Genomic DNA, 15736 nt, shown 5'->3' with positions numbered 1-15736 from the left:
TTATTACAGTTAAAGGAAGGCATTGTGCTGGCCAAGGTGTTTTCAGTCTTTGGCACAGCTGCTGTTGTGTGTGAAGGGTCAGAAGTGTTGATATCAAGTTTGAATATCAAGTGTCAAATGAAATACTTGCATATCTGAGATCACAGGGAGAGAGAAGTTGGGAAAGAAGTCATTACTAATGTTACACTGCTGTTGCCAAATGAATAATCATTCACTGCAGTTCTAAGTTTTTACCAGCTGTAAAGTACAGCTGAGCACTGATGATACACCACATTAAGTGCTGTAGTTACTGACTATACATGCATATTAGTGTGATTACAAATTGCAATTTAATTTACAAATAAACTATGAATTTGAAACTAAGTGTAAAAATATCACCTCTATTAAAAGTAGCACCAGCAACCTATAAGACAAATTTGATAGTTAGAAGTTTGCAGAAAAAATCGATCATTTTCTTAAATAATCTTAATTTTTGAACAACTTAATACAGACATGCCCATGTATTTAAACTGATTTGCAATAATTAGCACTGATTTAAAAGCACCTGGTAATGTATATTTTTATTAATTATGTCTGCTAGTTAAATGTCTTCATTTTGCCTTAGGAGAAACCTGGCAACAGATAATTCCAGTCCTCAGCCCTATCAAGACTGACCCCAATGGAGCTGCATTTCACATGGAGGATAAATCAGGCCCTGCATAGGGACACTCCTAACATGGCACAGGTAGATTTTCATGAAACCTCTCAGGGGAAAGAAACTGGTGTGGGAGGAAAGGCTGCAGCAAGGAGAACTGAAAGAAAATAAATAGAACAAATAACAATACAACAGTGAGGCCCAGAAATTAACGTGTTAAGTAAAGTCTAGCATGGATTTGGAAAGTGCAGTTTGAGGAAACCCCCGTTCTTTTCTTGCATGAAGCTGTATTAGAATTAAGTAGCAGCAAGCCTTTTTCCAAAATTGGATCTCAATCCTGCAGGTGCTGCAGGCACAGAATTCTGAGGTGAAAGGACAACAGGTTCCATGGAGGAAGTGGCAGCCCAATCATCTTTGAGATACATACAATGATCACTGTATCTTTATCAGGTGCTATTCATTGTTTAGCAACTCAAACCCACCTTACTTTCCAGAGTATGTTACTCTTTAAGTGGCAATTCAAAATTAAGTTTCTTCATGAGCTTTCTTGACAGGACTACCATTGACAGAAACAACAGAAAATTGTGAAAAGCTTTTATTTCAATCTTCTGTATTACAATAGGCATAGTTTTATTATTGCTTTTTGAAATTAATTAAGCACTTTGCAATTTTACAACTGCTGGACCTTTTGTCCAGCATATGTGCTTCATTGATATACTGTGTAATGTACAACCCCTTTTTATTTACATGGATTTCATGTTTCTTTAAAAAACATGCTTGGAAGAACCTTGAAACTGTGGACTACAAGACATTCATTTACTGTATGACAATAATAAATACATGTTTTTAAAAGTGCATTATATGGTGATAACCCTTGTGAAGAATTCACTTTTACAAAATCCTCATTATAAGGGAAGTTCTCAATTTGAACACAGTGCAAGCAGTCAGGTTGTCCTGAGAAGATAAAAATGTGCTGTAAGTTTACCTTCACAACAGGTGCATATGAGCACTAAATGGCTTAATCCCATTTTTGTCAACCAGAAGCCATTTGATGTTGATTACTGAGTGTGGCAATAAAACCTAAGTGCAAATATCAGCTCTGCTGTGACAGGTGTCAGTACTGGTGTGAAGCTTTAGCAGCTTAACCCGGAGATGGCTCTCAGCTCCACTGAGCCAGCAGTGCCAGAACTGCACTGTCAGCCCTTCCCCAGCAGTGCAGACAGCACAGAGCCAAAGGAAACCTGGAGTAATGCTTCAGTATTTAGTATTCAAGACCTTGCACATGCCAAAACCCTGACAGGTTGTGGAAGGAAGACAATAGAAGCCCAACTGAGACTGCTGAGACATTCATTTCTCCACCCCTCTCACACTGTGCTACATCTGGCATGACATTCTTGTGACAGCCTCAGCTTTACAAAATCTGCCCTGGCCAAGGGAACACTCAGCTCTGACATTTGCTAGCACATGACAGTCTGTCCCAGAAGACAGCAACATCGTTCTGGCACGAAAGCAAGTATTGCTCTGAGCTCCAGCAGCACCCTCTGTGAACTGGTGGCTGGTAAGAGAGGGGTTGTTATGGTGTGCTGTGTTTGCTGGTGGAAGAACACTTCTTAGTAATGTGAGAAAGGAAAAGAGGGGGGAACAATACTTGAAAATTTCTGTGCATGTGTTTTCATGTTCAGATAGGACTGAGCTTTCTGAGCACCCTGCAAAAGGTGCTCAGCAGCTCACAGAATCCTCATTCCTGACTTTGGCTCCTCTGAAAGTCAAACACCAATGGAATGAGGCAGCTTTCTCACTAGAAGGCCCAGCTTTGCTAAATGGGTATCACAACAAAGAAGCAGCATTAAGTTGCCAGACAAATTCATTTTCTTGGGGTTTCTGCCCTTCCAGAATTACTCAACAGACTTTTCAGACTAATATATAACTGGCCATGGGTTGCTTACAACTGTGATTTTACAAACAACTTGTGATTTTGATAAATAAGCACCAATCCAAAATAAGATGCCCAAGTAAGAGGCCTGATTTTCACAGCATAGTTCTAAAACACAGCTCTTCTAATACCTCCAGCCAGCCAGCTCTGAAGGTCTGTGTTACACAAATAAAGCTAAACTTTCCATGCAGTAATGATTATGTATGGGAACAATTATGGACAAACTTTTACTTCATAAATTTAAGCCTGTTGCAAAACTTAAACCACAGAACGAAAATAATAAAACAAGAAGCACAGGAAGGTGGTCTAAGTGTTCCTGTGCTCTCCCTGCAGCAGAAGGGATTCAGTTTATGGGTCTGTGTAATTAAGTGCTTTCAAGTTCCTGCTTGTGTTGCAAGGCTGCAAGTCTTGGGAGTTCAACTGTTTTACAATGGCAGCAGTTAAATAAGGAAGTCAAAGCTACTTCTGCAGTAGTTCTGGAACACTGGGGAACAACTGTGATTCAGGGTTCTGGAATTCTATTCCAGGCCTCTGTACCCTGCTCCCTGTACTATTTCTTTTCCTTATATGTATTTATTTATATCATATCAATTTCCTGATCTATAACTTTACCAGGAACAGTGATAAAATAATGAGCATTCATACAGTGCTTTGAGACCTTCAACTGCATTTGCAACGTAAGTCCAATATTGGTCTTGTTTCCCTCAGTAAAAGCAGGTGCACCAGAAAAAGACAATTCCTGAACCACCACCTTGAGAAAAACCTACTTGGGCATCACTTGACAAAGATGAGAATTTCCCCATGTAGATGTGCCTTACACACACTTTGGTAACAATCACTCCTGCTGCAAGGAGGAGATAGGAAAAGGCACCTTTAGTTTTTTTCCCAAGGGAAACAGAGGGGCTGATACATTTTCATGTATGTTTTGCTCATAACAGCATTGAATTTCCAATTCAGATACTAATGGAAATATTTAACGTGACTAGAGCCTTAATAACATGGTTATATAAACACAAGTACTCCCTACAGTGTCTGTCATCCAAATTATGCATAAATGGAATAGATTTGGTGAAGTAATATAAACAAAATTAGAAACAAAACCAGTTAAGCCACACTGTCCACTTAGAAAACAAACAGCAGAAAACGGTAAGAGAGATCAGTTAGAAACATTCTATGCAACCAAGAGTATCACTAGCAACAAGAAATGTGTTGTTTTGCTCTCTGGTAGCCTCAGAGCATTCCTGGAAACCATTCTGCAATGACTCATGCACCCAAAAAACCCACATGGCTTTTCTATGATGGTATCTCACTACAGATTCTGGCCTTTTAACTTTCCCAGAGGTTCAGGGCAGCTTGTGCAGGCCACTGGCTGCCTCCCAGCGCTGGGACACGGCCAGGTTTGGCAGGTTTCAAAAAGAAGGCTGTTGCCATAGGAGCAGAGCGTCGTGCCAAGGCACAGAGTGCCACCAGAGCACTGACACGCTGCTCAGCACCGCTCCCTGTGCTCAGATGAAGTGGATCCAGCTCTCCTCACACTCCCTGGGCAGCTTCAGGGGGTGAGTCCGGCACCTCAGGGTGTAATTCTTGCCTCTGTTGTTATCCCAGTACTCCTGGCCATTGACTTGGTACCTTGCTGCAAACTGGACGAGAGTGCTGAGCTGAAGGAGGAAAGGAGGCACAGGAAGGAAGAAAGTGAACGCATCGACCTGATCCTGCCCGTTTTCCTCTGGGATGCTGTGGTTCCAACGAGCACACACCTCATGGATGCTTTCCCACTGGTTGAAGGTGTAGCGCACGGACACCTGCTTCTCAAAAGCGACATTCCGAACCTGGATGGTGCCACTGAGCCCCAGATCCGAGCTGCTCACCCGTTCCAGACACACCTGCTGCTCCTGCAGTCGGGATGAGAAATCCAGACAGTCTGCAGGCTGCTCGAAGTCAGGGACCAAGCATTGCATAGTAAACTCCAAGTTCAAGCTGCTGTACCAGAGGTCTGAGTTTATGGAGAGCCTGGAAAGGACGTGCAAAGGGATGGATGGATCCTCCCCAGTCTGGAAGACTTTCACTTCAGTGAGCTCCAAGCCTAAAGCATCAGCAAACCTGACCCTGTTCATGCGGCAGCCGGGCTCCTGGCACTGCACTGCTGCTCTCTTCCTCCTCTCGGGTGAGGTCGGCAGGGACCTCGCCCGGCGACGCATGATGGGCCGCAGGGCTGGGTCACAGCTGGAGGAGGTGCTGCCCGCACCATTATTTGCCTGGGGGCTCTCCTTGGCTGGGGCACTGCTCCGAAAAGTCTTGCTGCTACTTGTATGGATTGCTGGTGGCAGCTGCTGCCTCAGTGCCACTGCTCCTTCAGCCTTTAACATGTTCTCATAGAGATCTGAGAGGTAGCTGGGATTCCTTCGAGGACCACGCACTTCCATTCTTAACTGGTGACAAAAAAACAGCGTTAACACTGCAGGTAATAATGAGCACTACCCCTCTGAAGCACTTAATTTGGGAATGGCAGCCACAGTAAGGTCTGAGGTTATTGCACTGGATACAGCGAGGATCACCTGGAACAATGTCACCTTCGAACGAAGCGTGGCAGGTCTCAGGGCAGCTGGCGGAGAGTCAGCCAGCATTAAGGCGCTGTGCGGGAAGCTGGAGGCAGACTCACTCACTGCCCGATGAACTCCAGATCGCTGTGCTGGCTGGTGGCCCCCAGGCTCAGGCTGGAAAGGGATTCAAGGCTATCACCGCTGATACTGGAGGAGCTCACAGCCAGGCTGGAGAGCGACTGGAGGCTGTCGTGCTGCATGAAGGACTCCAGGCTGTCGGAGAGGTCGCTGGAGGCGCGGTGCGCCCCGAAGCACCGGGTACCGGAGCAGCGGGCGAGAGGGGCCTGCAGGCTGTCCTGGCTGCCTGCGGCCGAGCCCGCGCTCCGGCGGCAGCAGCAGCACGAGCAGGGGGCACACTCCAGGCTGTCACACTGGATGCTGGGCGAGTCGAGGCCGGGGAAGGCTTGGAGGCTGTCGGGCAGGAGGGAGCCGGGGCTGCTGCAGAGGCTGGAAGGCGGGCGAGAGCTATCGGGCGCGGCCGCGGCGCCAGGCTCGGTGTCGCGGCTGCCGGGGGACGGATCCGCGTTCGGGGCCGCCACAGCGCCCATGGGCGGCGCGGCCCCCGCTGCAGCCCGACCGCGGGAGCAGCTCCGTGCCCCAGCCGGACAGCGCGGCCGCTGCGCTCCGCACCCGCAGCGCAGGCGCCGCTCCCCCGGCTCCGCCCGGCCCGGCCCGGCCCCCGCGCTCTGCGTTCGGGCGGCGCTGCCGCTACCGCTGGGGACGGACGCGCAGTAAGGGCAGGTACCGGGCCGGGCCGGGGAGCGCCGGGGAATGCGGGGCGGCCCCTCAGTGAAGGAGCGGCCCTTGCGGAAGGGGGTGACAGCGGCGACGGGGGGGAGCGGAGCGAGCCTGGCTTGGCGGGCGCTGCGGGCACAGTCTGCGCCTGCTGGCGCTGCTGCCATCCACCGCGGGCACTGCCTGCCATAGCCGGGAACACAGCCTGCCACCATCCCGGGCCCTGCCACCATCCCGGCACTGCCCAGCCGGCGCTGGCCCCTGCGGCCGCTGCTCTGCCCCGTCCGGTGCGGGACTGCGGCGCTCCGGGGCTCCGGGGCTCGGCTCTGCTGAGCGCGGCCGGGACAGGATGCGGGGAGGCGTTTGAGGGATAGGACGCGATCAAGTGTCAGTAGATACGGACATTAATATGACTGTAAATACATAAACAGCACTGCAATAGAAGTAAAGGTGCGCCAGGAGAGCTGCTTGTCACCTGTCACATTTGCAGACCATTGTGAACCCCTGGAACTGTGCAGTTCCCTGGTACGGGAATGCAGTTCCTCTGAAGTAAAGAAAACCAATGGATGCTCCTGCTAAATATACTAAAAATACTCCTGCTCTGAGTATTTTTAGTAGGAGCCGATGAGACATTTGTTTTGGAAAAAGAAAAAGATGAAGCATTGGTTACAAAATTTGCATATATGCATATCGGAAGAGCGCATGTTGTGACACAGAAATGCCGCTCAGCTCGCACGGCAGCAAGGTCGGGACCTGCTCCCCATCCCCTGGAGCAGGAACTCCCACCCCCAGCGCTGTGCCCGGAGCTGCGCAGGCTGAGCGGGGATGGGGATGAGCACACGACACTGCCCGGCACCTCTGGGAGCACGGCCGTACCCCAGGTATTCCTTATTTTGGGAATAGTAAATTGAGCGATGCTGCTTCCCACTGAGCGAGTGCTGGGGGAGGGGACTGTTTTCCTGTCCAGTTTGGTGGCTGATTATGTTTATCTTCCTGCTTTAAAAATAGAATCGCATCGGGAGGATTTTGTTTGTCGCCAGCGTCTCCGGGACGTGGGGATGTCTGCATTGGATAGATTGTGTCTTGCAAAGCCAAAATACTGGAGCCGTTTGAAGATTATGTAACAGTAAAGGTGCAGATTCCCTTCGGAAAGAGGAATAATGGGACCAGGCATTCAGGAATATCCCTTATTACTGCACAGAGAGACACAGCAGAGGGAAAACCACAGCCACACCAATGAAAACCACAAAGGAATGGTAAAGTAAGGAAATTTATTTCGCTTTTTATAGTTACTGGAATGTCAACATGCTGGGTTTAGTTAATAAGTGTCTGACGGTCTTGTTCCCACTGCCTCCATCTCCCCTGGTCCCAGGGATGATTGTGCAGGATGATTGTGCAGGTCACAAGGTCACAGAGGTGACTGCAGCAATGCTGAGGCACAGGACCTAGTTTCATACTTTAATAAACTCTTGAATTTGTGAAATCATGTGTTTTTAAAAACAAAATCTGACTATACTGACATAAATCTGAGAACAAGATGTACAGCCTGGCAAATTAACTGAACTGCAGTAAGGCTAGATTAGATAGAAGGGCACAGTGTGATTATTCCTGCTCTGAAATAATATTTTGGAAATCAGTAATGTTTCTTGCTTCTAGAGCAAACACTGTTCTTATTCGTACAGAATATGCTGATTTATTTATTCTGTTTTTACACAGAAATTTATCTGGTTTAATTAAGGAACAATGTTTTAGTTCTAAGCTGCCCAGATCAGTAATGCCATTCCTTTTGCTTTCATATGAGCTTTTTCTCTTAATAATATTTTCACAAGCCTATTATAATATGAAATAAGGAATTTTCCTATGCCTTCATTGTGAAATACTTTGTATTAATACCAGAAGAGACCTTATGCTCCCTGTTCACTTCCACTCCTTATCTTCAAAGGAATAATCCTTTAAATTTTGTTGAGAATGTGCAAATGGGGAAGACAAGCAAGATTTGGCTTCATATGTGACCTTCATATTGCACTTTATAATTGATTTTACTAAATTGCAATTGGAGCACCTACCAGATACTATAAAATCAGTAGTTAAATATCTGTAATATTTATTATATCCAAAGAAGCTTGGGATCCTCTGACAGAAGATTCTATATAAGGGCTACATTCTATTATTATATCATCTGATAGAAAGATTCACTTTTGTATTAATAATACTAAAAATACAGCAGTGCAATTGTAGTATAAAAAGTAAAAAATTGCCATAGTGGCATAGTCCTGATGAACTTTAAGAATGACAATCAGCCCTTTTTTAAATTCAGTTATACTCTCAATTTTTCATTGTACTTCCATTCTGACACTCATATATGCTGCTATTTATATCTGATATTCTGTTTTATCCTTTGTGGTTACAGTAATGGAAAAAGCCATCCAAGCACCAAAGGACTAAATAAACCAATTTCTTATGCGAAATCTCCTCCTGGAAGATTAGGCAAAAATGTATCAAGTGCCATTGAAAAGGTAAATAATCCCCTTTTCTAACATGAAAATGGTACCTACTCTAAGTCAGCTTCTTAATAACATCACAAACTTTCATACCCCTTCAGATTTCCCATGACACTCAAGATGGTCACCAAGCAAATGTTTATAAGAAGGGAAGGAACCAGCTGGATGGCAATAATCAGTCAAAAAGGTAAATTTTATGTTAAGATTATCTGTTTAATGTGTAGTCATTTCAAACTGGTTGACAAAATGCTTGTAATGAAATTGGAGCTGCATTTGGCTTAGAGATCATCATTTATGAGAACAACAAATTTAACTTACCAAAATGGAAACTTGCTATCCTGCTTTAGTGAGTGCTGAGGCAAAACCATAAAAAATCCCAACAACAAATCAGAAGTAGGCAGTGTTATCTCTATCAGCAGTTATTGATTTTGCCTCATTACCAAATTTCTGTGCCAGTTTTAGCTTCAGTCATGGAGACAGATCCCCATCCTTGAAGGGATGGCAAGACCTTTGTAAGCTGCTGTTCAAAGGCAATGACCATTCTAACAGGACATGAACTTCCTTTTCCTTTAGGATCCCCAGTGTTTGCAGCTCACTGCACAGTGCACAAGGACCAAAGAGGAGTCCACCAGAAAGGAGGCAAAACGAATCCTTCCTGCACAGGAGTCCCCCAGAAAGAATGAAAAATGAGTCCTTCCTGCACAGGAGTCCTCCAGAAAGAATGAAAAATGAGTCCTTCCTGCACAGGAGTCCTCCAGAAAGAATGAAAAATGAGTCCTTCCTGCAGAGGAGTCCCCCAGAAAGAATGAAAAATGAGTCCTTCCTGCAGAGGAGTCCCCCAGAAAGGAGGCAAAATGAATATTTCCTGCACAGGAGTCCTCCAGAAAGAATGAAGAATGAATCCTTCCTGCACTGGAGTCCCCCAGAAAGAAATCAAAGCGAATCCTTCCTGCACAGGATCCCCCCTGGCACAAAGGGCAGCACACAAGAAAACTTCTGTAGGGCTAAGGATGTCCCAGTTCAGCATTTTTATTGCAGTAGAAAAGAACAGCTGGGGAGGAATCACCAAGAATACATTGTTGGAGCCAGCCCAGGCTCTTCGAAATGGCAAGAAGCATCTGTTGGTGAAATGTTTCTTGATTTTGAATCGGTGCAAATTATTAAAGAAGATGCTGAAGATGATAGTGCCAGTGACCTCTCTGACTCAGAAAGGATTCCCATTCCCCCCTCTCCCTGCACACCACCAGAGCTCATCCTCAGAGCTGAAGAAATCGACCCGCTTTGTTTGGAGCACATCCCTGAAATGGGATTTAAAGAATCCGAGTATTACTACCCCGACTTCCTGCCCCCTCCTTTCAACTCGTGGGACCTGAAGCAGCTGGCCACCTTTGCCCACGTGGAAGGGAAAGCCGAATTCCGGCCCAAGCCCTCGGGGGCCCTGGAGAAGTACCTGGAGCGGCTGCTGCAGCTGGAGTGGCTGCAGATGCAGACGGTGCAGAGCGAGAGGGGCAGGGCCACCAAAGGGCGGCCCCAGACCGCCCCCGGCCCCAGCCGTGCCCTCAGGAGCCCCGGGAAAGGCAAAGCCTTGCTCAGCCCTGTGCCCCCCAGGCAGGCGGTGCCCCTGGAAGGGGGTGCCAGGCTGCCCAGGAGCTGTGTGGGTCTCAGGGCAGAGCCCTGCTCTGACACTCGCCCGGCGCGGTCCCTGAGGGTTCCTGAGAGAACTGGGGGTGCAGCAGCTCCCCAGAGGCAAACCGGTGATGGCAGGAGTGACCTGAGGAAGAAACCAGCTCCAAAGCAGCAGCTTCTCAGTCTGCAGGCCCCCGAGAGCAGCCCTAAAATCCAAAGTGTTGGGAACATCAGACCCCCTAAGCAAACCCCAACATTCCACGGTGCAGCTGCTCCCATCAAAGGCTTAAAAACACACGTGTGTACAAATCCAAAGAAAAATGGCAATGCCAGCAGTTATGTTCCTCCTAAAAAACCAACAGTGGACAGGAAAATAAAAACAAATGGCACAAAGCAAACACCACGCAAATTTCAGTGAATGTTGATGCTTCTTGACTGCTAGAAAGCATCTGGCCAGTGCAGAAAAATCTTTTTTTTCCTTCATAGGAAGATCCTGAAAAAAATGTTCCTGGCACGTGGTTCTGAGTCAGCACTGTTCATTTCTATAGATTTGATCTTAAGCCAGCAGGAAATGTTTTCTCTGAAGGCAAATGTCTTCCATTGGTCTTTCCTCAAAAATATTGATAATTGCTCAGTGAGGATGACAATAGCACAGTGTGAAGTTTAGAGAAGTGTAGAACGTTCTGTCTGCACCACTGAGTGTTCCTTGTATTTTCCCTGCTGGGTGTGAGGGAATAGGGTCCCATGCTCTTTCTCCTTGCCCAGGTGTGCTTTTTGTAAGACAGGTTTGATTTTGGTGTTTTTATAAAATAATGGAGCCTGTTATCTATGCAAAGTCAACTCTAATTCTTCACAGAAGATGATGAATTGGATTTTTCGGATGAAATAGGTTTTATTTTTTTGAGAAGAAGAAGAATGGAGATAATGTTTTGAAATATTTTAATGCAGAAAGAATTCTTTTTAAGACAAAGTATTAGGGACCAGACAGCACCAATAATGACAGATTAAGAAAATGGAATGTGTATTTTTATACCCTGGGATCTTCACTGTGTTTACAGACAGCTGTCCTGGAAGTTCATTTTGTAGGCCTTGATGCTTTTTGTCATTTAGGGGAAATGACCAGATTTCAAATTGCACATGGATATGTTTGAGTCATGCAAACTAAGGCTTTTAGCAGAGACTGTGTGGCCTGGTTTTCAGACCTGGTGGCCCCTCAAAACATAAGAAACAGACTCTTAAGGGAAGAATTTAAAGGGTGTTGTAAGTTGAAGCAAAGATATATTTTGATACAGAAGATACCTATTTTTAGTCATCTGAGATGACTCTTATTTATCCTGTGGTCCAGTCTAGCTTGGCTTCTTAAGGCTCAGGGAGGTGAGATGGGGAAACGTCCTGCAGAAGGAAATTGTACAACCAGGACTGGGTCCTGTGCTTGGGCCTTCTGTCTTCTCTTGTGTCTGTGAGACACAGGAGAATACAAAGGACAGTTCTGAGAATATTCAAGTGTCACTTGATCTATTAGAATTTCAAATCAATCACAGGAGATGGGGACAGGATCTTGTTAAGATGAAATTCTAAAGAATGTTTTTTACTTTCTCTTTCAAATCCTGGTGAGGTATTTTCCTCCTCAGCCACCAGTCCCAATCTTCATGAGAAGTGTGCTGAGCTTTGATGGACCAGATTCTGCAAGAGGATCCTTCACATTGTGACAGAAAATGAAAAAGTAGCAAATACTAAAGAGTACATTATGTATATAGCTAAATTGCACTTCTCTTGGTGAGCTCATCTTGGTTTTAAGATGCTTAGCTGTTTCTATCTTTCATTGTGCCTACCAGATCTTCAGCTTTGTAAAATTTCAAAGCATGAATTTATATGTAGTTTGAAAAGTGAGAATATTAAGAAATGTAGTAATAGAGTATTTTACAGTACATAAAAACATTGCTCAGGAATAGCCTAAGAAATATTTTTAGTGGTTTTTTTCCTAGTCTACTGGAGACCAAATGTGAAATTTTGAATTGGTAAAGGAAATGAATGTAATAGACAGTATTTCATGCCCAGAATCAGTATTTGTAAAGTTACACTTAATATGAGCTGTAGTTGCATGTACATTGAGCTCTATGCAATTCAAGTGGAACTGACTCTGAGATGCTCAAGGAGCAGGAGGTGGCTGTGTCAGAGGTGGTGGCACTCAGGATGGGATGAACACCAGCAGCTGCAGAGGACCAGCACATCCCAGGGTTGCTGTTTCACCCTTTTGTTTTGGTCCAGCCTCCTGTATTTCAGCTTTTTTAGATGAAAGGTTCCTGCACCCAGTGTAATATTTCAAGCTCTGGCCAAATTCTGCGAGCCTGCCTTAGCCAAGTGTTCCTGATTCACATGAGCAGTAGTGAAAAACAGGAGAGCTGCTTTGCCAATAATCAGGATTTTAATGCACTGTTCTACTTCACTGTTACAAGCTCCAAACCTGAGGTGAGCAGGATCCAGGCAATAATCAGAATAACAATTTTTTAAAAAAAATCTGTTAGATCCAGTAAATAATTTAGCATGTTGTTATAGCATTGAATATTGCTGGATGCTAAAATTTCTAAATTGAAGCTTTCCTGGGGTTGTAAGGAGGGCATGTAGGTACAGGCACATTTTGCATGATCCCTTCTCTAAGAATAAATAAACTCCATTTCAACCAGCTGTGACCAGAGCAAAGGTGATTGGCACTGGGAAAAGTCTTTTGTCACAGAGGTAGGAAAGTTAGAATGTAATATTTGTAATATGGACTCCAGTCTGTTGTTGGAGACTGAAAAGGGAAGCAGGTGGAGGTGGTGATGGCACTTTAAAGGAGTCTGAAAACTTGTTCAGCACTGGGGTCTGGCCAAGTAGGTTTGTCTCCTGTGATAATCACACCAGCCTAATTTCTGTCATTGATTTGGTACTTCTGACATGCTTGTCTTTGTTCATACACAGAAATTCTGTGTTTGCCTCAACAGCTCTTGGCGGAGCAGATCTCCAAGGGCTGGGTTTTATCCTGTCTCTATTTTAACTTCACTGTGTTCTGGGCCTACAGGTGAAAAGAGCTCCTTGTATGAAGAGGACTGTGGTTTATATTTATTTCATTTTGTATTGCTGGATATTGTCTTTAGCAACACTTCTGATCAGAGCAGAAAAATTTATTCCATCAAACACATTCAGTTTAATATTAATTACTTAAGATACTTCCCCAGCACCGTGTTTGTGTGGCTATCTGCCTTTTTAATACAAAATTTAGCAATATGATCATGTGGATCTAAGCCTAGCACTGGTGATGCTTCTTGAAGAAGAACAGATTACTGTGATGTGAGATATTTAAACAGAATGATTTATTTTTTTGCTAGAGAATGTAAAGGTTTATTGTTCTGCAGTATTACCTACAGAACAAATATGCTCAGGTTGTACTTCAAATAAACAGCCAGACTCTGCTTCAAGTTGCATGAGTATAAACTTTGAACAACTCAGTTATTTTCAGTGAAATGACCCTGTTAGAAGATGTGAAGAAACAGAATTTCACTCTAATATGTATAAACTGTTTTCCTTTAAAATTGAAATATTTAATATTTAAAGCAATATTGTTTTTCTCTTGCCATGTTCCTTTTTTCTCCACTGCTTGCATCTCATGCTGAGGGCAGTAATTTTCCCACCTGGTTTTCAGTGGGATACAGCAGGATAATGCTGCAGGGAGGGAGGGAGGTGCTGATTCCATTGGGCTGAGCTGTCCTGTTTGACTGCAGACTCTGAGATCTGCCCTCATCCTGTCACTGTTTGTGTCCTTTCTCTTTTTCATTCATTGTTTCGGGTAACTTGGACCTTGTATTTGCTATTTAAAGGATCTTGTTAGAATTCTGAGAGAATTTTGACAGTTTTTTCAGCCAGTATGTGCTTTTTTGGAGCTGATACATAAAATTTCTACTGTATGAAATTGCCTAGAATGCACTATTTTTTGCCTTATTTTAAAGGTATTGAGCCTTTGTTGCTCCCATTGCATTGGTGGGTTTTCATCTGAAAAATAAACAGATCATGCTGGAAGGACTGACCTTGATTAACTGAGGATTTGCAGACCAGCTTTTGATGTTGATATTTATGTATTCTTATTTATTTGAACTTTTTGTGGATATTTTTGCTAGTAATTCCTTGGGAAAGTGATCTTGTCATTCAAAGGTCCCGTATATTTGCTACAATAAAAGTGAGACACTGCCCTGTTTGTTGCTGCGTTGTATTTCTTTCTCAAGATGGCACCACTGAATTTTCTTGGAGAGAATTTCAATGCTGTCGGGTGGAGAGGGTGGCTCAGCACATCCCGGCTCCTGCTGGCCAAGGGAAGCCAGAAAAATACGGAATTTTCCTTCATCTTTGGGCAGTTCCATCCGGGATCCAGGGTGTGGGAAATCCCGGGCTGGATTCTAGCCAGAGTCTGGAATGGAGTTAGCAAAAGGGAAAACCCGGACCGGATTCAGCAGAAGGGAAAACCCGGACTGGATTCTGGCCAAAGTACGGAATGGAGCCGGAAAAATGGAAAACCCGGACCAGCTTACAGCCATAGTCCAGAATGGAGCCGGCAAAAAGGGAAAACCTGGATTCCAGGCGGAGTCTGGAATGGAGTTGGCAAAAGTGAAAACCTGGACCGGATTTCCCCTGGAGTCCGGAATGGAGTCAGCAAAAGGAAAACCTGGACCGCATTTCCAGCCGGGGTCTGGAATGGAGTTGGCAAAAAGGAAAACCGGACCGGATTTTGGCCAGACTCCGGAATGGAGTTGGCAAAAAAAGGAAAACCTGGGCCGGATTCCGGCCGGAGCTCTGGAATGGAGTTGGCAAAATAAAAACCAACCAAACAAATCCGGATCGGATTTCCGGCCAGAGTCCGGAATGGAGTCAGCAATGTGGGCCGGATTCTGGGTGAGAGAAGCTGAGTGTGCTGTGTGTCCCATGCCTGTCAGATTGTGAGATTCAGCATCAGCTCAGTTGGGTGAGCTCAACTCACTTGTGTTCCAGGTAACAAGGCATGACTGCCAAAACGAAGGTCACAACTGCTAATTAACTGCTAAAAGGGCATATCTGCTAATTAAACTGCTTTTGTCTGGAGTTTTCAGCCAAAAGGCAGTAGGAGCTTTTGTGTGCACTTGCATTGTTTCTTCCTTTCTTCAGAAAGTGAGTTACCAAAGCGCCCTGGAAGATTATGGGGACACCTGTGAGGAAGGAGAGTTAGAGCCCAGAAACTCCCCTTGCTCCATCTCTGTTTGCAGTGAGGATTGCCTGATGATTGTTTGAACACTCTGGGCCCAACATTTTCTGCTCTGGAAGAGTCTGTCAGAAGTGATCTCCATCACTCAGTTAATGTCAGAAGTGACTATGGTGCTGCAAAGGCTTTTGGCAGTGACAATTTCAGCAAAAAGAACCGTCTGTGCATGAAGGGATTGCAGTGTTTGCAGCGTGAGCACCTGGCCTTTCACTCTTCCACTGTTTCAGGTGGGCAGCCAAAAACCTGGCATGTCTCAATGTTCCTCTGTGCAGAGGTGATGGGGGGATTTTGGCACTGACACAAATGGAAGATCTGATATTAAGGATCCTCAATTCAGTATGCAAAGGGAAAAACCCTAGATCAAACTAGGCCTGAAATTCCAGGCAGAGTTCCATATGGAAATAAGTCAGTTTTGAAGAGAGAAGGCAGTTACCTGCTAGACCA

The 15736-nt window shown here is 45.1% G+C and overlaps 2 protein-coding genes across 3 annotated transcripts; one reads left to right on the top strand and one right to left on the bottom strand.

The window, feature by feature from the left end:
* Nucleotides 1–1211: 1211 nt before the first annotated feature.
* PPP1R3D (protein phosphatase 1 regulatory subunit 3D) lies at nucleotides 1212–5292 on the bottom strand. Its single transcript, XM_058814794.1, has one exon. It carries the CDS (start codon nucleotides 4988–4990, stop codon nucleotides 4073–4075), a length of 918 nt encoding a protein of 305 aa, XP_058670777.1. The 5' UTR covers nucleotides 4991–5292; the 3' UTR covers nucleotides 1212–4072.
* Nucleotides 5293–5857: 565 nt separating this feature from the next.
* FAM217B (family with sequence similarity 217 member B) lies at nucleotides 5858–14239 on the top strand. Of its 2 annotated transcripts, XM_058814712.1 has the most exons (5): nucleotides 5858–5908; nucleotides 6911–7163; nucleotides 8313–8418; nucleotides 8505–8590; nucleotides 8977–14239. In XM_058814712.1, the coding sequence occupies exons 2-5, from the start codon at nucleotides 7063–7065 to the stop codon at nucleotides 10445–10447; spliced, it is 1764 nt and encodes a 587-aa protein (XP_058670695.1). In that variant the 5' UTR covers nucleotides 5858–5908; nucleotides 6911–7062; the 3' UTR covers nucleotides 10448–14239. The 2 variants fall into 2 exon arrangements, with proteins under 2 accessions (XP_058670695.1, XP_058670696.1); XM_058814713.1 differs by lacking the exon at nucleotides 5858–5908 and having other exon boundaries at nucleotides 7126–7158.
* Nucleotides 14240–15736: the final 1497 nt, after the last annotated feature.

This window comes from Ammospiza caudacuta, chromosome 15 (assembly GCF_027887145.1).
Source record: "Ammospiza caudacuta isolate bAmmCau1 chromosome 15, bAmmCau1.pri, whole genome shotgun sequence".
NCBI classification, from domain to species: domain Eukaryota; kingdom Metazoa; phylum Chordata; class Aves; order Passeriformes; family Passerellidae; genus Ammospiza; species Ammospiza caudacuta.
The sequence above is the reverse complement of the archived record's forward strand: the minus strand, read 5'-3'. Positions and strand labels throughout refer to the sequence as shown.

Coding starts and splice junctions, on each gene's coding strand:
- PPP1R3D (XM_058814794.1), bottom strand. CDS start 4,990: ATGGAAGTGCGTGGTCCTCGAAGGAATCCCAGCTACCTCTCAGATCTC.
- FAM217B (XM_058814712.1), top strand. CDS start 7,063: ATGGGACCAGGCATTCAGGAATATCCCTTATTACTGCACAGAGAGACA. Junction 7,164..8,312: donor AACCACAAAGGAATGGTAAA/GTAAGGAAATTT, acceptor TTGTGGTTACAG/TAATGGAAAAAGCCATCCAA. Junction 8,591..8,976: donor GGCAATAATCAGTCAAAAAG/GTAAATTTTATG, acceptor CTTTTCCTTTAG/GATCCCCAGTGTTTGCAGCT.